The sequence below is a fragment of the Cyprinodon variegatus genome, unplaced genomic scaffold (assembly GCF_000732505.1).
Source record: "Cyprinodon variegatus isolate N-32 unplaced genomic scaffold, C_variegatus-1.0 Scaffold248, whole genome shotgun sequence".
NCBI classification, from domain to species: domain Eukaryota; kingdom Metazoa; phylum Chordata; class Actinopteri; order Cyprinodontiformes; family Cyprinodontidae; genus Cyprinodon; species Cyprinodon variegatus.
Genome location: NW_015150701.1, coordinates 385,695 through 408,536, shown reverse-complemented (window position 1 = coordinate 408,536; position 22,842 = coordinate 385,695). Strand labels below are relative to the sequence as shown.

Genomic DNA, 22,842 nt, shown 5'->3' with positions numbered 1-22,842 from the left:
TCCTCATCCTCATTCCCAGAGTCTTCATCTGATACATCTCCTTCCTCTACATCAGGGTCAAGGTTTGCTGGAAGTTTTTTCCCCTGAATAATAAGGATTTATATTTCTTTTTCATACTTAATTATACACCCTACTTCACTTTGACAGGAGCATCCTGATACAATTTCTTTATTTGCAATATAATACCGATATTGCAGCTTTTGACCTACTCTGATATTAACTAATATATGAGCTTGAATCATACATACTTTTATTGCTTAGTCTTATAGTGTGAATTGAATGAAAAGGCTGATAAAATGATATTTATCAGAGAACAACACTTAATAACATCAAACAATAGAACCACTGAACAATTTCTTATTCACCAAAGAGTTACATAAACTTTAGACAAAAGTGGATAGAAGCAAAGTATTTCAATGAGCTTTCTAATTTCAGAGATTTTAGAGGCTTGTGTATACAGATTGTGTATACAATCAGTATTGTATACACAATCTGTATACAATCTGTAAATCTTATCTGCCATTATTTATCTTGTATTATAAACCCACTAATACATATGTAATCCTTTTCCTAACATTCCTTTATATTCTGTATAATCTGTGCATGTAGCTCCCATATTCATATTTATATTTATACACAACTTTTTACAGTCCCTAACTATTACTTTTTGCTTGTGCATACACCTGTAATAACATTTATATCCTGTATAGCAACTCTGGATAGATGCAAACCACATTTCGTTGCTTTGTACTCTTGACAGTGCAATAAGAATAAAGTTGAATTCTATTCTATTCTATATGCTCTCATATATATTTTTTGGCTGTTATTGAACCAATTTCTGATATTAATATTAGATCGGGATGCCCCTATGCTTAGATTGAGATGAATAATGTGTACCTTGACTAGGATTTTCCCTTTCAGGACCTCAGGTGAAGGCAGCTTCTTACATTCATGCACACTGACATTAGTCAGATCCAGTTTATCCTGCAGCACCTCTTTTAGATATCTAGCCATCTTTTTCTGCTGGGGCACAGTGCAGTGGTTCTCTATGGACAGGATAACAGGGTACCTGGGGCAGAGCCGACATGACATAGTGAAATTAAAAACAACCCAGGAACAGTTTCAGCATAATAAGGATGAAGCAGAGCTTACGGTGACTTAGTGAAGGCATATTTGTTAATTGTTTCAATGACGTCTTTGAAAAGAATTTTGGATGTCAAAGTGTAGCCGTGGTGAATGATTGGTTCTCCGTCTGGTCCATCCCAGCAGTCCACTAAAATAGGGGGAATAAATAACAAAAAGTGTTTTCTGCTCTGCAGTGTAATACAAAATAAATACAGGGACTTCCCCTTTTTGGAGTCTCTTACCCTCCACACAGCGACAGCCTGCCTGCAGGACATAGGCATACATTTCCACCCTTGACTGAGAGAGCAGCTGGTCTCCAGTCAGGTAGGTGTTGTGTGACGTGGCAATAAAGTAATTAGTGAGAGGCTGCGTCATGTCCTGGTTCACCTGATTGTGCTCGGGATTAAAGATGTCGCCTGCAGGACTTCGCATGTAGTTGGTGAAACCTTGAAGGGACCGTTTGGACTGTCATTAATTTTATTTGCATGCTAATAGGATGATTTTTTTTTCAGGTGGCAAAATGCACTTAATTATTTATCATCATATGCTTGATAAGATACAACAACTCACCGTCTATACCCAGCACCATATGCTGCAGGTTCTCAGGACAAGGTTCAAACTTAGCCACAATGTCAGCTAGATGCTCTCTGGTCAGACCACGCATCTATAAAGAGCAAAAGATTATGTGTTGACACTTCTGCAATGAACTTGACATTAGTAAACTTGCTTCATGTATTAATAGGTTTGTGTTTGTTCCAAATTATTTTGGCTTAGATGACACAGTGCCCTCTGCAGTTGTTACATAACAGTTTGTTGTTGTTTTTTAAAGTAACATCATCTGGCACCAAAAACATGTAAAGAACCCAACATTTGATTTGTTTGCATTTGGTTAAGGGAGAAAATAAAACTTTTAATGAAATAGATTTTACTTGAAGCTTTATTTTTTTAAGTCATATGCAAAGCAACATTTTACAGCAGCCAATTAGATTGTAAACAGGACAGAAATTATGCAATAATGTTGTTTTCTAAAACAAAGTAATGATTCTGTAAAATGCAAAACAATAACAGAAAAAGGAAGCAAGATCATCCTGTAGCTGATCAATGTACTGATCATTTAGAAGATTTTGAAGTAAACTTGAAAGTATTACATTTACAACAGATGGGATGCCCTGCTGGCATTCCAGAATTTTATTACGACCATTGCAGGTTAGGACTGAATGAACGAGTCAAGATCAGTGAGCTGCACAGAAATAATTGATCATACTATTTTTTTTTAAATTACCTTTGAGTGATTTGTTTTTCTACATTCAATGTCTTTTCTTTACAAATCTATAGAAAATAAAGCCAAGTTTTAAACAAAAGCTTTCTTGATAGGGCGTCCCAACCTAAAGGCATCTCAGTCAGACTTTACTGTTTTACCTTCTGTTCATTTTCCAGAAAACACGCAAGGTCGTGTAGATCCAGTACTTCTTTCTGATTGCTGTAGGAGATCATAATCAGGTAGAGGTCCCTGCGTGTGGAAATCATCTTGTAGAAGAAGCAAAATTCGTCAAAGCCCAGAGAACCCTGGATCTCATCTGTGTCTGCTTCCTGCACATAGTAACAATAGTTTCATTAGCCACAGGGATAAATCTCTTTGCATAGGCTTATCTGAAAAAGAAAGAAAGTTTTATTAAAATACAGCTCGTACATAGCTGTCATCATCAGAAGAAATACAGTAAGCTGCTAAACTAATTACAGTGCAGTTAAGGTCATCTGCAGAGTACAAATATTTTGTTACCTTACTTAAGTAGAAAATTTGGCTATTTATACTTTATTGGAGTAATTATTTTTTACACAACATTTGACTCCTTACATTTTTTTGCAATCATCTCTACTTTCTACTCCTTATATTTTAAAAATAGACTTGTTTTGTTTCATTTAAGTTGATTTTCATTGTGGCCTGTTGGTATTTTAAAAAAATAAAAACCATCAAAATCATTTGTTTCCTCCAGAAAATGAATTTCTTTGTACTTGACTTGGTACTGCACCAACTTGTGGTTCACCACATACCAAAATAAATAGTTTTTTAAGATGAGGCAATATTAAATTTTACATTGTTACCATTGGTTATAGAACTAAGAAAATTAGGTATAAAGAAGTTATCATCCAGAATTGTGTAGTAAAGCATCTGCCCTTAATTTTAGTTACATTACTTTTACACTTTAAGTAGTTCTAAAAATGGTACTTTTACACTTTTACTTGAGTAAAAGGCTTAAGTTTTTAAACAGTAGGATTTCTACTTCTACTTGAGTAATAAACAATAAAACTTTTGACATCTATGGTCACCTGTGGTGACCACATGGATTTGCTGTGGAGGTCTGTGCTCTCATTCCATAAAGTGCAGCCATTGTTCAATGTTTGTGCAGAGAGAAAATCACTCCTAATACTTTTTTTCTTTTTTTCTGTATGTTAAAGTGAAGAAAGATGTCTAGCTGTGGTCTTTATGTGCAATTTACAGCTGCTTGCAGAAATGTTCTCACCTGAAACATGTCCTTGACTTTCTGCTTGGGTAAATTCACATTAAGCTTATGGAGCAGCTGATGAACCTCCCCAATGCTCAAGGTACCATCTCCATTTTTGTCTGCCTCAGAGAATGTCTGCTGCAGCCATGTGAAACCACCATTAAGGCTGAATCACAAAATCTAAATACAACCTGATTACATCTTTTAATAGTTAACTGTACGTCCATCAGGAATGTGATAGACTGTATAAAGGATATTGATCCCGGGTGCGTTGTCTGCGGGCTAGACTGTCTTCATCACTGATCCCAGCCATGAGGTACTTCAGGCCGTTGATCCAAGTGCGCACATCCTCTGCATTATTGGAGACCAGGTCCAGAGACTTGACTCGATCCCCGTGGTAAATACTGAAACAACAGTTTGGGTCGAAGCGGTTTTCAGCATAACGTCGGAAGATCTCCGATTTCTTCCCCTCACAAACCTCATGAATAGAATCAATGGATACTGGAACAGAGAAAAGGTTTAGGCATTTAAACAGTTACCAAGAGCAAACAGGTAAACAGAGAACCCACAAACCCCTCTACCTGATCCCTTTTATATTCTTGTTGACATCACAGTCTGATTCTATCATATATCAAAGCATAGTTATCATGAAGAAAAAAGAAACAAAACAAGTAACACACAGGACCAAAATGACAAAATGTTCAATAAATATTTTGTATATATTTTGTACTTGAATGAATAAAATCTAAAAGATTCAAGCATCACAGGTAAACACATTTTTACACTAGTGAGACAGCTTCAAACCCTCCTGGTTATGTCTTTACAGGCTTGGTGGTTCCTGTTTTAGGTATAATCTCTTATTTCCCTCCTCATGCCCAGTCATGCTCTAGTGTTGTGTCTTTCATGAGCTACAATACAAGGTCATGGTGCTGTGTTATGCAAATGTTAATTGTTTTATCTTCTTATTCTTTTGCCTCACTCAGGTTAAGTGAAGAAGGCAGTGATTATATGGAAAATTATAAAAAGAAACTAATTGCTTGGAAATCTAACATCCTCTTTGGGCTTAAGCATTTTGTAACAGACTGTTCTTCTAAATGTTATCATGATATTTCCTGCTATTAAGAAACACCCAACAATAAGCAAAATGTCTGCCTGCTTTTTAAGGCTCAATTAATTTCTTTCTAAGTACAACCACTCTCACTGGTGACTGTGTGAAAAGTACAGCAAACAGTGAATAATTGGTAATCATGTAGGATTGCAAGTTTTTGGCAGGAATTTGGCTGGGCTATTACCAAACAATTAAGCATGCTACTATTTTGCTGGTAAACACAAATCAAGAAAAAAAAAGAATCTATCAAGGCAAGACATGTTCATAAGTATACAATAATGTGATATTATTAGAGTGTTATTTTGACATATCAGATAAGATATATACTATACTAATCTGCAAGAAAATGATGTTCCTGATGGGTGGTGCTAATAAACAGGACCTTCCAGATATGTATCATGGTATGTCAGACATGTTCCCCCATGACATGATGGGTTTAGCCACTGATGAACTCCTGTTGAAACCACTCCATGTTATCTTGGTATGTGGTGTGGGTTATTATGTGAAGAAAGATGGACTGTCACCTTAGTCTAACATAAAGACACCATGGAGAATTTTTATTTTTTTTTTATCTTGTTTTATATGGCTGCAGTAATTACACTTATCATGGTGGACTAGTTGCTCACTTCCTGCAGCAGAAAAAAAAAAAAAAGATCGCCAGAACATAATGCTGCCCCTTGGCTAACACCATCCCTGCTGTGCTTCAAAGTAGGGATGGTCAATTGATGAGCAGCGTCTATTTAAAATCAGATTTGTTGCTTGGAGTTTAGACCAAACTTTTCTATGCTGGTTCACTCAGACCACACACTGGTTTCCTAAATGTATTAGAATCAATAAATTCCAGGTTAGTAATATTCAGACTGGCTGCCATGAGCCTTTTAATAAAACAATATCTATTACTGGCCACTTTAACAAAGACCTGATTGGTAGAAATAGCAATGGTTGATCTTTGTGATGGTTCCCCTAATCAGCAAGGGAACACTTTAGATCCAATTCAATTATTATTGGATACTGGGTTACCTGTTGAGCATCATTTCATTTTCTAATCTGGTTGGGAGGAAGATCAAGAGGAAGTGCGTGTGATTAAAATCATCTCTGCTGGACATGCTTTTTAGCATGTCCAGTGCTGATAATTTATCCAGGTTTTTGCATCGTTAGAGTTTGTCTACAGACAGTTCCTTTGACTTCTGAGGTCAGTTTCTGCTCTGATATGCCTTATCAGCTCTGAGACCTCACAAAGAAAAGGATGTTCCCCAACAAACCTTCAGTTAACAGAAGTAAACATGAGCGGGCTAGAGTAAAGTTTAAGATTCTCAGGGATGAACATAGGAAATTAGATTCATCTGAGCTAAGTTTTGTGTTAAAAAGTAAAAAAAAAAAAAAATGCATGACAAGAAACATTTAAATTGTTTTTTAAAAGTTTGCTTCATGGTTATGCATTTGGAAAAGATAATATCCCTTTCATCTGGTTTGTCATCTATATGTATGTCCTCAACCTTCTATTTTAAGCTTTGGTTCAGCTATTGACAGCTCTTTCACATTTCTAAAACAGCGCTTTTGGATCAGATTTGCTCATTGATAGAGCTGTATTGATAAAAAAAACCAATGAACCCTCACTTTTGGCCTTGTCGTGTTTTTTTGAAGGCCGCCATCGGATGCAGGACTTGTGTTCATCCAGGTAGAAAAAACGGACCAGCCCTTTCTTCTTCCCCTTCAGTTTGGTCATCTGAGTGCCAGTCTGCATGGTGCACATGCACCTCTCCACTAGAGAGGAAATAACATTAAAGCATTGTTTTCAGTCCCTCTAAAACCTGAGCATGGAAATTAAACATGAAGGCACTGAAATAACGATTATTTAAAACAAAAATATACTGTAGACAGTTGATCATATGCATTATGATATCTAAATAAACTAATGAATTGCAAAATAAAATACAAAATCATCTAAATAATAATGATTATAGGTACTTACACTAAAATATAATGGGGCTATGATTTTCTTTTTATACCAATCAAATACGTAAAAAAAAATATCTTCCAAATATGATCCCTGACCATCTGTTTATAAGATTATAGATAGTGTAAATTTCTTTTAGTTGGCTGCCTATGTGTTATTGATAAAACAACAACATCAACATCCTAAACAGATTCAGCGAGGACTGCTCCAAAATATGAAAATAGATTATTTTCTGTGCAAATTTACAGTACGTAGGACAAGCATGTAGTAAGTTACATGTGGTATATTCAGATCATGGTCAGGTCATTGTTTTTGTGTGCCATGAACAGGTAACCTTTGCTAGTAATCTGAAGCTCAGATACATGTGACTCAATCTGGCACATCATTCAGGCTAATCCTAAAGGATTGTCTGCATTCCATATGCTCATTATCTGCTTCTCTGCTTCCCTGCTCTGCTATTTGTACAGCTAACAACCTTTTAAGGGTCAACTTTAAAAATATCTTAAAATATGCCAAGAGGATGTATTATTTATGAAAAGGTGCTTACCTATTTGACCCAACCTCCATTTGGGTTGTGCCACCACACTGCCACCAATCCAGAAAAACTCCTCAGCGAGTCTGGAGACAGATGCTTTCTGCCAAAGTTTGGGGGAGCTCATGATGGAATGGGTGGGAGAGTTCACGGGGCTTGAGGTGTGCTTGGCTTCATGAGTGGAGCGTTTGGCAAGTGAGGGGGAAAACATCCCTGATGATACAGATCCCAAAGACGGAAAGGTGGTCTTCTTAGGGGACCGAGAGGACAGTGCCGGGCTCCCACTCTGGCCAAGAGATGGTGGGGCCATTGCTGAAGGCTTGTTCATCTCTGAACCATACATTTGGTTCCTGCTCTCCTGTCCCATTCATATAGAATAAACCTACCTTCCTACCGCCTCCAACGGAAAGTGTTTGTGTAGCATAGCTTTTCTCAGTTTCTCAGCAATATGACATACCTGTTCTCATCAATCTTCCCACGCTGGATAGAAGAACAAAGATGTTATGTTAAAAAGTTCATTCTCAGTCCAGTGAGTCGTCCACAGGCTCTTCTTTTTGTTTACTTTTGCTCAGTGAGGAAGTGCGCAACTCGTAGGTGTAGGAGGCACTAAATCTTCTTCAAGCTATAATCCCATAGTGAGGCTTCAGCCTTGCCTTGATGGAGGGATTTTCTATGAAGCCAGTAAGCTCCTGTGGAAGGAGACTGGGACTGCAAAGATTGCAAGTTTATTTATCTTTACCTGAGAACAATTTTGAAATTTAAGAATTAAGAAATCTATTTATTCAAAGACAAAATGTGTTTGCTGGTGGGTTTGTATGATGTTGCTAGCAAGGAGAAAGTATAATTTCTTAAATTAGGAGTTATGATTTCCATCTAGAGGCAATTGCATGATGTACAGCTTCATTATTTCTTTTTGCATTAATGTTTGGTACAGGTACACAGAAATATAACATGATCCAATGGTGAAGTTCTTTTTACTTTTAATCTAATTTTGATTCATAAATTAAATCAAAAATATAAAGAATACATGCAATTTAGTAGTATTACTCATTCTTAAAGAACATAATGACATATTTTGTAATTTTGTTCCAGATATAGGATAACAAGCTGATATTAACGGACTAAACAGTTCAGCTGACCAGCCCTCAGCTGCTTAAGCCTGCAGCTTGTAAATCTGTAAACAGTTTTTTTGTTGTGATACTCTTAACATCCACCTCATTTTCTGACATTCTCGCCTATTTTGCATACCCAAATGGAAAAGCAAATAACTGTAAGCCCAAATTACATGTGCGAAAGAGATCAGAGGGACGTTCACCTGAGCTTCTGGCCCAGATAACAGCAGAGAAACTTCTCTGAAAGCTTCCAGTTGGGTTTGCAAAAGACATAAAAATGATGTAGTTTTATAATTCACTCAAAATCAAACATTTAATCCTAAAGTAGCTAACTCCATGACAACGTCCTTCAGATCACCTCATTGCATCTCAGTGCTAAAGCCACTGCAGCTCTACACACTAAGAGAAAACAATGTTGCTTTAACAAAAAAATTACATTTAATGACATTTACTGGTCTCAGATAATGTAAAACTAATATTTTAGATTTTGAAAATGCTACAAAATATTTTTGTCTGAGAATTTCCCTCTCACACAGACAATGTAGAGATCTATACAAATACTTGTTTGGGTGAATGTGTTCAAGATCTACTCTGACCACGATGAGCATTTCTGCTTATTTGGTAATTCATTAAAAGCATGTACCAGTACAAAAAAAGTTACATAGAATGGTCTTTTCTGCTTAAAAAAGGCCCTAGATATCTTTTTTTTATTTTGTCTGTAAAAGTCAGATCGAGAGCTCATAAGAAACTGCCTCGACTCAGAAAATAAAACCATGCAGAAATGTTGCTGTGTATAAATAAACATGACTGATTTTCATATCCTCTTGTAATTGCACATTTTAAATGCCATAATATGCAGTACTTTCAGTTCATCCATGTTTGATATACTCATAAATCACAAAATAATCTTATAAAGATGTTATCCTGAATGACATCAGCAATGGACACTGTCCCAGCAGTGTAAGGAACTTCCATACCCTGCCTTAGACAAGTTTAATTTTACTATTGGAGGATACGTACAGGACAGCTCATGTAAGAGGTCCTTCTAGCGTCAGGACCAAATTTGGCCAAATCTCAACAATATCAGGACTGATGCTTAGTGTATATAACCTTATTTTATCATTTCAAAGTGGTGTTTGGTCTTTTTTGTATGGGCATATAACTGGCCAAAGTATGTTAGATTTTTGGAGTTTTTCTGAAAATGTTTTGGAAAGTATCCTAAGGTCTTTGTCAATTCTATTGACCTGCAATAGAGCAATCTGCAGTTGGAGAGCTGATATTACTAAACACCTGGAGGTCCATCCTCCTAAGCATACTCCAAAACAGATGCAAATCAATGACACACCCGTACTTTTCCTGATACAGGATTCTGCTGTTTGTCTTTGTGATGAGACTGCATGTGTAATTTAGTTGGAATGAGCTCTAGGACTAAGTTGTATTGTGTGCTCTCAATGCAATACTCCCCCTTAGTTCAGTGGTGGCTTTTCTCTTTCAACAAAGATGGCCTCCATCATCCTTGTTTAGAAACACCCGTCGTCTCTGTCAAAGATCTGAACATTTTGGTTGTTGAAGGTGTGTGCTGTTGGGCTGTGCTTTGCCATGTGCTTTTGTGGTTATTGTTTGGTTTCTCCCCTGCAAGAGTCTGAACAGTCCTCGCTGCACTGGAACACATGAACAACACTACTCAGCTATGGTTTGGGTGTTCTGGCTTTGGGAGGAACCAGTTTTAAAAAAAGTCTTATTCTGGTAGCCTCCGATTCAAAGCCTTTTTTCTATGGCTGTCATGACCGGGATGACTTAGGCTTTGCACAGGTCTGTTTATTATTAAGAATGACCAAACAATAATATATCTCTAGCTGAGCAAAGCGTTCATTAAAAACAAGACAATAAAAAAAAAATTGAATTTGATTCTAACCAAAATTAAGACTAAAAAAATGCAGACACATCCACATAAACGAACAAGCACAACAAACTGGACGGAGTAGAACTGGTTTAAATTTTAATGGGTATTATACATGTTCTCTGAAAGGAAAAAGAAACATCGAAACAAGAGGCCAGTGAAAACCCCATTCCAGACCCCGAAAAAGTACAGAAGCATCAGCAAACAACTCGGATACTGCTATTACACTGTACCCAACAAATACTGAGTGAGGGTATTGTAATGATAAGACATGAAAGTGTTTCTTGTCTTTTACACACAAGAGCACCAAAAAGGTTCAAAAACCATCAGACGGTCTAAGAGCTGGAAGTGCTGAGAATGAGATCCTATATTTGTCAGTTTTGGTCAGAAGTTAACTATAGAATGTGTAATTCATAAAATATTTAATCTTCTAGAAATCAAGCTAGAGGTTTTAGAGTTCTTGTGGTGTGAGAAAATCACAACTACAAATAGATTTCCTGGATCGGTCTACCTGGCTGGTATACGCCCGGCTGCTGCAGAGATTTTTAGGAATCAGCAACAATCAGGTTGCAGTTTTAAAAATTCAAATAGTCTCTCTGTTTTTTTCTTTTTTGGTTTCAAGTAATAAGAAATAATATGCATAATCAACTTAAGTCTGGGGCAAGCAGAAAACATACCATACCAACGAACATCTTATTTACAATACTGTATTTACATCAAACGGCATACTGAGAAAAAGGTGATTTTTAATTTCAGAGTTTGTTATTTTCGGATTCTAAAAATCGTAACAGGGAGCACAACCCTCGGTTTTGTCTTTAAAAAGTGCAATTACTTTTCTCAAAGTAAAAAAATAGATATCCATATTTTTTATATATGTAAAAATGTTTTCCATACAAACAGCCACTGTTGATTTAAGAGCCCTAAAACTGAAGACCCCAACAAAGAAAAAAGACTGCTTTCTCTCAATAGGCAGCAATTCATTATAGATCATAAATTATATTATAAAAAAAAAATCTAAAGTACCATTTTCAGCTGTGTAGGATTTTCTTTTTTTTAAGGAGTGGGTTAAAAACAACGTATGTAAACTAAAGTGGGCAAACTATTCCTCTGGATGGCTTGGGAGTGAAAAACAAAACAACAACAAGCAACAAAAAGTAACACATAAAATATCTAGGAGTTAAACAATGGTGAGCATGGAGACAGCCCACCAAACCACTAATACTTCAGGTTTATATCAAATACAAAAGGTAGATAAGCTGCTATATGTGTTTATATAGGGTTGTTTTTCTCTCGCTGGTGGAACTGAGCAAAAAACATTTGTTAAAATGCTCCAAGGTTAGGAGAATCAAGCAGACACCTAAAGTAAGTAGTGGTGAGCTTTCAGTGGTCTGCAGTGACACCTCTGTGTTACACAAGTGTTGTGGCACAAAGACTTAATTGTCTGCTCTCGTTCAACCAGACGCAGCCTATTCCTTCCCTTTATATTCAAGTAGTGTTGTGTAGCTGTGTTTGAATGTCTCAGAATAGCTTATACCGAAACAAAAACTTGGGCGGCATCAGGAGGCGGGCGCCGACGTCACTGAAAGGATGTGTGTTTAATCGCCGAACAAGTCTCTCATAGTTTCACACTCTAAACCATGCCCATGCTTCTTTTCCAGTTCATGTAGTGATTTTTGTTGTATTCTTATAATAATATTGATGAATACTATAACATATATATGACAGATTTATTTCCTCTACAAAAGTGACTTTTTCTTTTTCTTAACAGGAGCTCCATTCAGTTGAGTCTCTCCATTCAGTTTATTTCTTTTGTACATGGACAACTTTAGGATCCTTTGCTGGGCTGTGTGGTTTGGCTTTTTGTGTCTTTTTTTGGGTTCTTGCAGTCTCCAGGTGGACTGCTGCTGGCCTGCAGGGCCAGCTGGGTTTGCAGGTCTTTCACCACGCTCTCCAGGCTCTGCCGAGCTTCTCTCTCCTGCTGCAGTTCCTGCCGCAGCTGCTCTCGGTCTGCCTCCGCCTGCTGCAGCTGGACGTGCAACTCCTCGATCTACACAACACAACCACACACGTGCAAAGTTCATTAGAATAACAAGTAAAAACAACATCTAATTGGCTTGTGAAAAATCCCCCCAAAAAAACTCAGGTGGCAGAGCAAACTGAATGCAAAAGAAAAGCTTTATGATACTGTGAGAGATATAACACAAATGAGATTTCTGAACAAGATGGCTTTTTGGTCCAGCTGTTTGCAAAAACTATCTAAAAATGAGTAAAAAACTAATAAAATAAGTGCATTAATTCTTAATTTCAGTAGGTAAATAAGATGTTCTGCCAATGGAATGAGTATTTTTACCCTTAAAATAAGATAATTTGATATTATGCACCTGAAATAAGAGACTGCGAATATTTTTTTCTTATTTCAAATGTTAATTGTCTTGTTCCATGGGTAGATTGTTTCAATTACCTTCTCAATTAAAGAAAAAAAGCACTTATTTTAAAGAAAAAAATGATTTTGGCGTTTTGCAGTGCATGCCTATTTTAACATTTAAATAAGTTAAAGCAATAATGAAACAAATCTGATACATGCACATAAAAGATGCCAAGTCTGCATTTTTCAACATGATGTAATAATAATCTGTGCATCAGACTGTGCTGCTTCTTCCAATTTTTAACTGGAGGCTGTAAAAACTATTTTGACCTACTGGAGTTGCCATAGAAGTTTGGTTACAAAGTCAGCAGTTTTAAGACAGCAGCAGCAATGAAAAGCAGCTATTTCTTGCTTTATTTAAGCTCATTATGGATGCTAGGTATAATTTTCACATATTAACATAAAGCCTGGTATTGCAAAACTTATGCTACTGATTAGCAATGAATGGGATTGTATGGGTGATGGCATTAAACTAACAGTCCTCAAATTAACCTTTTATCTTTCAACTAACCCTTTTATTGATGATAGTTACAAAAAACTTATTGCTTTGTGTGGGTTTGCATTAATGCTTATTTTAGTAATTTCCTCCTTGTGCATTAATGAATCTTTTTCCTTTCATTTATAACCTGTTTTAGCTTTAACTGTGCAGTAAAGTCCAGAAAGGGCAGGATAGCAACAAATATGAAAGGAAGAGTACATGGAATAAAGAATTACAGGATAAGAAATTCATGGAAAATAAAAGTAATGAAGGACAGAGAGAAGCGAGAAAGTAGGATACAAAGATAAAGGACAGGTGAAGACAGGGAGGAAACAAAGAAAAAGGCATGAATTGAAGAAGGGATGAAAAGATAGAAAGAAGGACATGAAAGGAAGCAATGAGAGAAGGCCACAAGGGATCAAAGACTGCTACATCCTCCATGAGAACAGAGACATTTCTTATTGTTTATGTTCTCAAGAATGAGAACATAAAGTTTGCTTTCCCTGAAGGAATTCATACTCCACGAAAAACTGGGCCCTTGAAGTCAAGCTCCCAATAACACGTCACTGAAGGTCATTGAAGAACGAATAGGGGAGGGGCAGAGAGCAAGCTTAGCACAGAGCAGGGAGCAGATAGAAGAGCTCACGGAGTCCTCTGGTGCTTTTTGTAAAGAGTCTGGTGCGTGCGTGGGTGCTGCCCCACTAGCATAACGAAAATGCTACAAGAGAGCAGAAGTGGCACGTTGGACCACTGAAGCCTGTACCACTGCGCCACCACAGTGTTAAGTTTGACTGATACTTGGGGCATCTGTCCTTTTCCCTCCCAAACTTGCCCATCTAAATCCTGCCCAATCACAGCACATCGAGTTAGGAAAAAGTTCTTTTCCAGACTTTGTGCTGAGAACGAGCAGCGAGACTCCCCAAGACTGGGCTGAGAGAACGAAATGATGTAATTCGCTGGCGGGAGCCAGAGAAAATGTCTCGGTTCTCTGAGTATGTAGCAGCTATAAGGAAGTAAGTAAAGGAAGAAGAGAGGAAAAGGGAGAGCAGGGAAAGATGGGTAAAGGGGTATGAAGAGGTGCAGGAAGTTAGAAAGAAGGATGGAAACAATGAATGAACGACAGAAAGAAGGTGTTTAGATTATCGAATATTGAAGAATTCTTTAAGAGCAAACATATTTTGTTATTCTACCACTGAGTAATATTTCAGCACTTTTTTAGAATCGACAGTGTCAATAAATAGAACTGTTAATCACTCTCCTCACTGTTTCCAAGGGAATTGGGGCAGCGTACCTGAGTGGAGTACTTCACTCGAAGACGTTCAGCTTCACAACCTTGGTCACAAACTCGGACTTGTCTCTCTCTCTCCAGCTCTCTCTTCAGTCGCCCACAGGATTCCTCTGCCTCCCTCATCTTCCTCTCCCAGTCCACACGGAGGCGCTCAATCTCTTTCCGTAAGTTGCGCTTGGCTTCGATGGCATCACGTAGACGGCCTTTCTTAGCCACCCTCACAAACTCCAATTCCTGGAAAAAGACAAAAAAAATCACCCATATTATACTTTCTAACATCTACTTTCATACAGAGGTTTTAAAGATGTGCCTTTAACCAACTTAATGTATCTTCTTTTGGATGATTCATGATATATTTGATTTAATTTTTTTTAAATCAATGAATTGTACTTTAAGAAGAAATGAGTACATAAGTATTTTTATTGGTACTCCTAAACAATAGAATATCCATAAGATATTTAAACTTTCTACTAAATTTATACAAAAATAATTTCTCTTCAGTACAGCGAACTATATGGAAAAACTATTTTTTTCTGCAATTTCTTTTGGACACAAGCTAAATGCACAGAGGGCTTTTTTTTAAAGTGCAATATAATCTTTTTTAAGGTGAAGAGATACCTGCTGCAGGCTGCGCTTGGCTTGCAGGGCGGCTGCCAGCTTCTCCTCCTGCTTCACTCTCATCCGGATGATTTCCTGCAGGACTTTTTCTCTGGCCTCTCTGGTGTCCATTCCTGCATATACCATCTGTCTCATGGCGTCTATCTCTGGACAAACAGTCCCAGACTGCCATGGAGTTAAATCCTGGGCCTGAGGAGGCCTCTGAGGAGACAGGCTCTGAGACACTCCGACACACGACGACTGAGGTGAAGTCAAGGAGGAAGCTGGAAATGGACCTAAAAGGATTTCACAATTTATTTTATCTATACTAATTTAGTCAAATAATCTATGCTAAAACAAAAAATAGTTCTGTTTCATATTGGGTTTTTACACTTAAAGGTATAATGGAGGATTTTAGCAAATTTTTTAAAAGACCTCTTAACTCCTCTCCAAAAAGAATGCAAATGCACAACCCTGTACCCGCTCCCAAGAGAGAACGCCTATTAATCACGCCAGAGAGCATGCACCATCCCATTTCTCCTCGTGCACGCTCCGTTTAAAAGTTGCTGTTTGAATCGCTCCAACAAGCTTACTTTCCAAAAGAAGAATTTAAATTTGTCCAATATGTCAGACTCACCACCGGTAAGTGAAAATGGGGACGAGCAAATAGGACGGCCTTACGTAAACATATCATCAGAATGATTGACAATTAGGAGGACCACTTATTTTGATGATCCACCCAGAAAAAGAAGATCCTCCACTATACCTTTAAGAAGAAGACTAAGTTTGTGAAAACAAATTAAGTTGTTTTTGGTTCATATGTTAAACACTAGATGGCGCAGTTAAGCTGAAAGAGCACTCAACCAGCTCCACTGTGATTCATGTCCTTTGCTCACCATGGAAAACAATTGCAACTAAAAAAAGTGCCTCTGTGGACTGATTGTGCAATGCTGAATTTATTGCTTTTTCAAATTGGACCAGCCGATGGTTGAAACGTACCATCATCGCAGTCGTCCACATCGATCTCTCCATCCGTCTCTATGTCTTCGGTCTGATTAGAAGAGAGAGAATGGGGTAGTTTGCTGTTATGCGGCTCTTTTCTGGAAATGGTTTTGGATCCTAAAATGTGGCTGTCGTTGGGATGGAGCGGAAGAGGACTAGCCAGAGTCTCCTGAGTCCTTATACAGATTCTGTGGAACATAAATGTGTAAGAAAAAATAAATAATAAGCCCTTCCGTACTTATTGGATATAATGAAACTGATTTGTTTAGATGGCTCACCTCTCCGCTTCCTTTTGAGGTGCCGGCTTTTCCTTTTCGACAACTTTTGGAGACCAGGGGCGGAAAGCAGAGGGCCTTTGTTTCAGCTGGACCTGTTTCAGATCCTGTTGAGAGCAAACAACAACCTCCATTAAACCCAGTGAACTACCACAGGAACATTAAATCAGCCATGGAGAAAGTGTTCAAAGGCCCCTCTATTTTAAACATGGCCATATAATTAGAGGTCATACGTACACAGCCATGCAGTGACTGTAAGGAGTGCTAGTCTTGTGATCTTCGACCTTAACAGACCTACATCGCTGAAGCTTTTCACTGCTTGTTATGATTCTGCTACAACTTCAATGAACTCCACAAAGCTTATGATGATAATATTAGACCAACACAGAGGAGGGAAGAATTAAGACAATGAAATAACATGTGAAAATGTAGTTTAAGTTTGTGCTTAACCTTCCTGAGTCAACTTAGTGGAACTACCTTTTGTTTTCTTTTTATATTTCCTGTTGCCCGTCTGCTGAAGGATATACCTTGACTTTGCTTTAATCATAATTCTTTTAAAACCGATTTTTTTTCAGGACTGATCTGATTTTAGCACCAGCTTCTCCGTCACGGTAGAAAAAAACATGCATTGCAACAGCATGATGCTGCTAATGCCATTCTTCACCACAGAAGGAGTGCTTACAGTTTTCCCCCATTTAAAGAGCTGAGCTGTGGCTCATTGCAGCTTATCCAAAGCTAACATCAGGTTCTTGTCTCTCTTTGTTTTTTATTTAACTTGTGCCATACTACTTTTATTTCATGGAATGAACAGGGCTGAATAAGATATCTAAAACTTAGATTCTAGTTTTAAAACTACATAGCTTTAAACTTCCCAGCCTGCCTTGCTGTGCCTCTTGAGACAGGTGGACTCCATTCATTAACTAGCCGCCCTCAGAAGGCATTAAATTATTGTAATTCAATGTAAAACGTCGGCCTCAGCAGATGGCCGCTCACACTGAGCCTGGTTCTGCTGGAGGTTTCTTTCTGTTAAAAGGGAGTTTTTCCTCTCCACTGTCGCTACAAGCATGCTTAGTGTGAGGGATTGCATTTGAGTCAATGAGTCGATGAAATCAACTGGATTTCCTTAGATAGAAAACTTTGAATCAATTTGACTTTATGATCTGGTGAACTGTAAAGTGCCTTGAGATGACTTGTGTTGTGAATTGGCACTATATAAATAAACTGAATTGAATTGAAATGAAATTGAAACGGTTTAATACCAATGCATACCGGACCTTTTTATTACTTTTTAAACTGATAATTTCTCAACTATTTCCTACTTTCTGCTGGTGTTTGACCTAAAAGCTAAAAAAAAGTGGTTGTAAGGTGACAAAATTTAAAAAAGCTCAATGAGATATGAACATTTCTGCTTACTGTAAAGTGTACAAACCTTGTGTGCAGACTTGGACAGTGACTGTAACCACTCAGGTTTCCTGTCTTTGTCAGCTGGCGGAGACTGCAATTTGTCAAATTTGGACTTCTTGGCGGGGATCGGGCTGGGAGACTGCAAAGAGGTAGAAAGTAGATATTTAATCATCGACATCCTAGCTGCGACGATAAGCACACATTACATCACAGAGTACAGTGGATATCTCCAGAGCCCACAACTTAAAAAAAAAAAAAAAAAACACACTGCCCTATGACTGCAAAAGGTGTTATTCATGAGTGGTGTGGAGATTTGTCAGAACATGAGGAGATGTTTTAGAATTCCTTCCCACAGTAAATAAGAGACGGTCATGGAAAGGGAGCAAATTACAGAGCCACAGTGAAGCAAAGAGGATGGAAGATGCGTCTGTGTAAGCATTCAATCTCTGGGCTTGGCATGCCTGCATCTGTGTGTGTTTTTTTGTGTGCTTGTGTGTGAGCGGGTCTTTGAGCTGAGCAGACACTCAAGCGGGCCTGGCTGGCAGCCAGCATAGGGCTACACTGCTGCCTGCCAAGGAGAAGAGGCGCCGTCAGGTGGAGCAGATCGACTCCACAAACCACAGAGACACCGCAGTCCAAAGGCAGACAGGGAGGAAGACAAATTAAAGTAATTGCACTCAAATCTGACTGCAGATGGGAGCGCAAAGTCCATGGAACTGCAGAGTCATGTGCAGGTTGAGGGCATTCTAAAAACCAGAAATAAGTTAAAGTATCTGTCTAGGTGCAAAGTCCTGAATCCCCCCCCCATAAAATTATAGTTTTCCCACATGTGTGGCAAACTCCAGGATAGCTAACCTACTCAAAGCCCTCAGGTCTGCACTTGTCAGACAGAGGATATATTTACTTAGTCAGGCACATAGGCCCGCACAGACCTGCCTCCGCTCTCTTACTCACTACTATGACATCCTGCCTGCAGGAAGGGCCTACACTCCCATTTCTCAGTGTGCTATTCAAGAGAAATGATTACTTCCCCTCTGAAATCTTCAATGAAAAACGCTCCTACAGGTTTACGTCTATGAAAAATTTTCATCGCTGCTTCCCTGTAATCACCTAAATATAGAAAGTTTTGCGAGAAGCCTGGCTGGTTATACATCATGTCTAAGGCAGTTTTCTACACAATGCGCGGCTGTGTGTGTGTGTGTGTGTGTGTGTGTGTGTGTACAGCTGTGATGTGTGGTCAGGTGGGTGGTTAAAGGGGTGTAGACACGTATGTGCATGTGGGAGGGTGTGTGTATTCATAGGAGCACGTATGTGTGTGATAAATAGTGGAGGTGGGAAGTTCGGACTGGGGCAGCACATCTGAAATAAAGAAAAAATGTATCATACAGTAAAAAAAGAAGAAAAGGGAATTTAGAATGACTTTAGATATCAATCGTTGAAATGAATTAAAATGAGTCAAGCATGTTGGTTTGTATATAACCAGCATTTTCAATTACCTAGCCAGACGTTCTAAACAAGAAAAATCCTCAATGTGCTGATATAGTTCCTCTGGTGTAATTACATAAGGCCTAAGGCAAATGTTTGGAATGCTTTGCACACCTTAAAATTTTATTTTTACCTTTCTTTTATCTTTATATCAATAATTTGAATCCCTAATAGGATATTTGGAAGGGGAACCTGGTCATTATGGATCACACTAGTTGCAAAACAGTTGCATTAACAAATTAATCCAATTAAAGTTCTAAAGATACATTTTCAACATTATTTGCTTGAACTTCATCCACCTGAGCAGCATTATAACTAGCAGGAAGTCAAAATTCATCTGGAATTTGGCTCAAGCATGTCAAGTTGAATAACTTACCATGAATACTTCAGCCTGCTATTAAACCAGTCTAATGCTGTTTAGTCATGCTAGCTGCTCAGCCAGATTTTTGTAATATGATTAGTTAAACTACACCAGGGTTTCCTCAGGTCATTCAAAATCATTAAATAATTTTTTTAAATAAGGCCTTAATTGGCATTAAAATTCATTAAATGTGATTATCGCAGCGTTTAAAATTATAAAAAAAAAGATTTCTAAAAACAGTTTCGTCAGATATAACTGCTTCAGCGTGTTTCCATGGAACTGCGTAAAGCTGTATGTTTGAAAAAGAAGCTTGTGGCGGAGAGAAAGCTAGAGAATGGGAAAATTCAAATTTCAACAAAAGTGGCTGGAAAAAGAGGAATTTGGGACGTGGCTGCAGCCTGTCGAGTCATGGTTACTTGTTGATGGCAAAAAAAAAAGGTGTATATAATGCCGTCATGTTGATAGTATACTGATAAACAGCATTACTTTATAACCATATTAAGTTTGTTTTTTTGTTTGTTTTTTATTTTTAGGATGGATGGATCTATATCAGTTTCATTGATAAAGATTTATTTGATTGAGACAAAATACAGTGTTAGTAAACTGTTAATTTTCGATTAAACTTGAGCTTTGCTAGTCTTATATGATCTCCATTTATGGTCTGAAATTGAATTAAATGCAAATTTACAATGAAATTAACGTTTTTACAAGAACAGAAATGTGGGCACTGTATTAACTAAGCGCTTTTGTCCTTTTCTCCATAATTTAGATGGATGTAACTTGACGTTTTTTGCATCAAATCGATTTTTTCTTTTGGAACAATTGTAAAATGTCCTTTGTTTTCTCTGGGTATTAACTAGCAAGGTGGGAAAAGTTTGTTTCTGATTCTCAGGAATCCATTAAAGTTCTCTTTACTATTTTATCCCATTTTAATTCACACCCTGGAACCCAAGCACATAAAGCTATTGTGGTTCTCTTACATGAGATCAATGAAGGGTAGAGCTGCATTGGGATTCATTGTACATCACATCGAAGGGAAGGTGATATGCAGAACTATCAGTTTTATTTACTCTAACTTAGATGGCTTTCAGTTGATAAATATAGATAATTTCCAGTCGGAAATCTTCCTACATGAATCTTATGCAGATTAAGACACCAACTTTACTGGTTAAACTTCATGATGCTGTCAATGCGATTCACAGAACAAATTTAAAATAACTGGAAAGAGTTTTAACAGTTGCTTAATAAATAACTCTAGTAAAACAAACAGCAATAAATTCCACTTTGTATTTGTTTTATATTTACAACTATGGGCTCAGTGCTTCATGCTGTGCGTGTTTGTCAGGACACTCCCCTCGCCTCCACCTGTCCAACCAGTCGCAGCATACCACACCTTTCACACACAAAGCTTTGTATTTGTTTTTGCTACTGTAGGTTAACTCCTTTAACCCAGACCTCGTCCAGACTGCATCCCACTCAACGGTGACTCGACCCCTCACCTGCCTTTGGATCCAGGCCAGTGGTATTCTAAGAGCTGCTTGGCCGCTGTAATCAGACTCTGTAATTACTGACGTGACTGCTGTTTTCCTGACAAAGGATGTCTGCTCGTCTGGTGCTATTTCTACCCTGAGGTTTCCAGCTCCAGGAAGGCTATGAGCAGTAGACATAATAGAGCCAGAAAACAGACACTCCCAGACACCACAAGGGACCTGCTGGCTAAATATGACACTGACCTCACAGGAGAGCAGCCGCACAGGCTTTACTCACCACCACATCATAGACACAGCATGACCACGGAGCCATAACAGCCTCCCCGCACATCCTACTGCCTCTCAGGTCCCACAGGGCCTGGATTGGACATGCATCCCTCTCTTTCCCCTCACACTGTAAGGAGAGGGAGACTTCCTCTGAGGAGTTTGCTTTGGCTGAGTCCCCTGTGGGAACTGAGTCTTGAGTGGGAGGGGGGTGGGGGGCTGGGGGGGAGTGGGCCAGAAGCGGGGGACCACAGAGGAAGCACTGAGCCGAAGGAATGTGTATTTGAAGGCCAAGTACAGCCTCCTCTTTCAGACTCCATTCAAGCATTGCCCTTTTCAACTCACTATTGTATGATATTTCTTTGAGGAGTAGTAATGAGGGAGCCTTTCAAAGCAAACCTGTAGGCTAAACAGGGTCTAATAGCAGATGGGCAAGAGCAGACATGCATTATTTTTTAATTAGTACTATATAACAGCAAGGCAATCCTGTACAAGCATTAGGCCTCTGCAATTTTCATGCCAACGTGGCTTATAATCACACAAACGGCTCATTGCAAACATCAACATCTGAATGGAGATCCTGCTGTTTAACCAACCTGCTGAACAACAACTTGAGGCTTTTCCTATAGTGTGGGATACCAGTGCAGCACAAAACACATTGGACTGGGGCAGAGCTTCAGCAAACATCAAAGCCGAGACTCAGAGCAGTAGAAGCAAAGCGTGATTAGAAAAAAATACAAGTCTTGCTGAAAATGGTGGCCAGTATTTGCAAGGTTTTAAAAACAAGTTCAATTGGCTTATATTACCGGAATACATTATTTATATATTGCTCAAGAGTGAAAAACGTCTGTCACCAAAGCAAAAGAGAGGATTAATAAAAAGGTAAGTTTCATGGGAAGAAAAAAAAAAGTCAAAACATGATGGTGGTAAAAAAAAAAAAATGTTTTATGACAATCAGGTTGTAACAAGTCTAATAAAGGTGTGCCCCTTCACATTCACAATAAATGCTAGCATTAATTGCAGCTGTCAATATAATAACAGCCTCGTGCTGAAAGAATTTCACACAACTTACAAGTTAGAAAGAAAACCATCTGACCTGTCAAATGGGCACTTCTCAAATGACAGCCTTGCAAGATATAATACAACAATAAAAAATGTATCTGTTAATGTGAGAAGATTTGAATTGTGAAACTAAAAGTTAGAGAAAAAGGCTTTTGCTCATATTTCTGACATTAAATAAATCACAAAATACCCAGCAAATACAGTCATAAGCCTGATTTCAACCCTAAAGCTAAGTATAAACCTTAATCAGACATTGTCAATTGAGACAACTAGGCTGAATAATTTTACCAAGAATATTCCACACCGTTTCTACAAAGAGTAAGAAGAAAGTCTGTAAGTCATACATAAATGCTAGAAAACATAAACTTAGATTTTTTTCCCCTTTATGATGTCGATGTGTGAAAAAGTATCCAATTTGCTTTCTGGATATCTCTTAGGGTGGCCTCCTTTATAGAAAAACAAAATGAGCGTAG

At 38.1% G+C, this 22,842-nt stretch overlaps 2 protein-coding genes across 2 annotated transcripts in view; both read right to left on the bottom strand.

The window, feature by feature from the left end:
* Positions 1-7,569, bottom strand: part of LOC107089343 (1-phosphatidylinositol 4,5-bisphosphate phosphodiesterase eta-2-like) — a 13,327-nt gene extending 5,758 nt beyond the window's left edge. Inside the window, exons 1-10 of the mRNA XM_015382080.1 lie at positions 7,242-7,569; positions 6,355-6,501; positions 3,887-4,130; positions 3,648-3,777; positions 2,545-2,715; positions 1,696-1,789; positions 1,368-1,571; positions 1,153-1,273; positions 898-1,069; positions 1-83 (exon numbers count right to left, since the gene is read on the bottom strand). Coding sequence (XP_015237566.1) covers positions 1-83; positions 898-1,069; positions 1,153-1,273; positions 1,368-1,571; positions 1,696-1,789; positions 2,545-2,715; positions 3,648-3,777; positions 3,887-4,130; positions 6,355-6,501; positions 7,242-7,569 — 1,694 coding nt within the window. The remainder of the gene's footprint in view (positions 84-897; positions 1,070-1,152; positions 1,274-1,367; positions 1,572-1,695; positions 1,790-2,544; positions 2,716-3,647; positions 3,778-3,886; positions 4,131-6,354; positions 6,502-7,241) is intronic.
* Positions 7,570-10,324: 2,755 nt separating this feature from the next.
* LOC107089350 (ski oncogene-like) overlaps positions 10,325-22,842 on the bottom strand; it is a 45,953-nt gene continuing 33,435 nt past the window's right edge. The window contains exons 2-7 of the mRNA XM_015382086.1: positions 17,733-17,846; positions 16,307-16,410; positions 16,026-16,216; positions 15,048-15,322; positions 14,433-14,663; positions 10,325-12,285 (exon numbers count right to left, since the gene is read on the bottom strand). Coding sequence (XP_015237572.1) covers positions 12,064-12,285; positions 14,433-14,663; positions 15,048-15,322; positions 16,026-16,216; positions 16,307-16,410; positions 17,733-17,846 — 1,137 coding nt within the window. The 3' untranslated portion in view covers positions 10,325-12,063. The remainder of the gene's footprint in view (positions 12,286-14,432; positions 14,664-15,047; positions 15,323-16,025; positions 16,217-16,306; positions 16,411-17,732; positions 17,847-22,842) is intronic.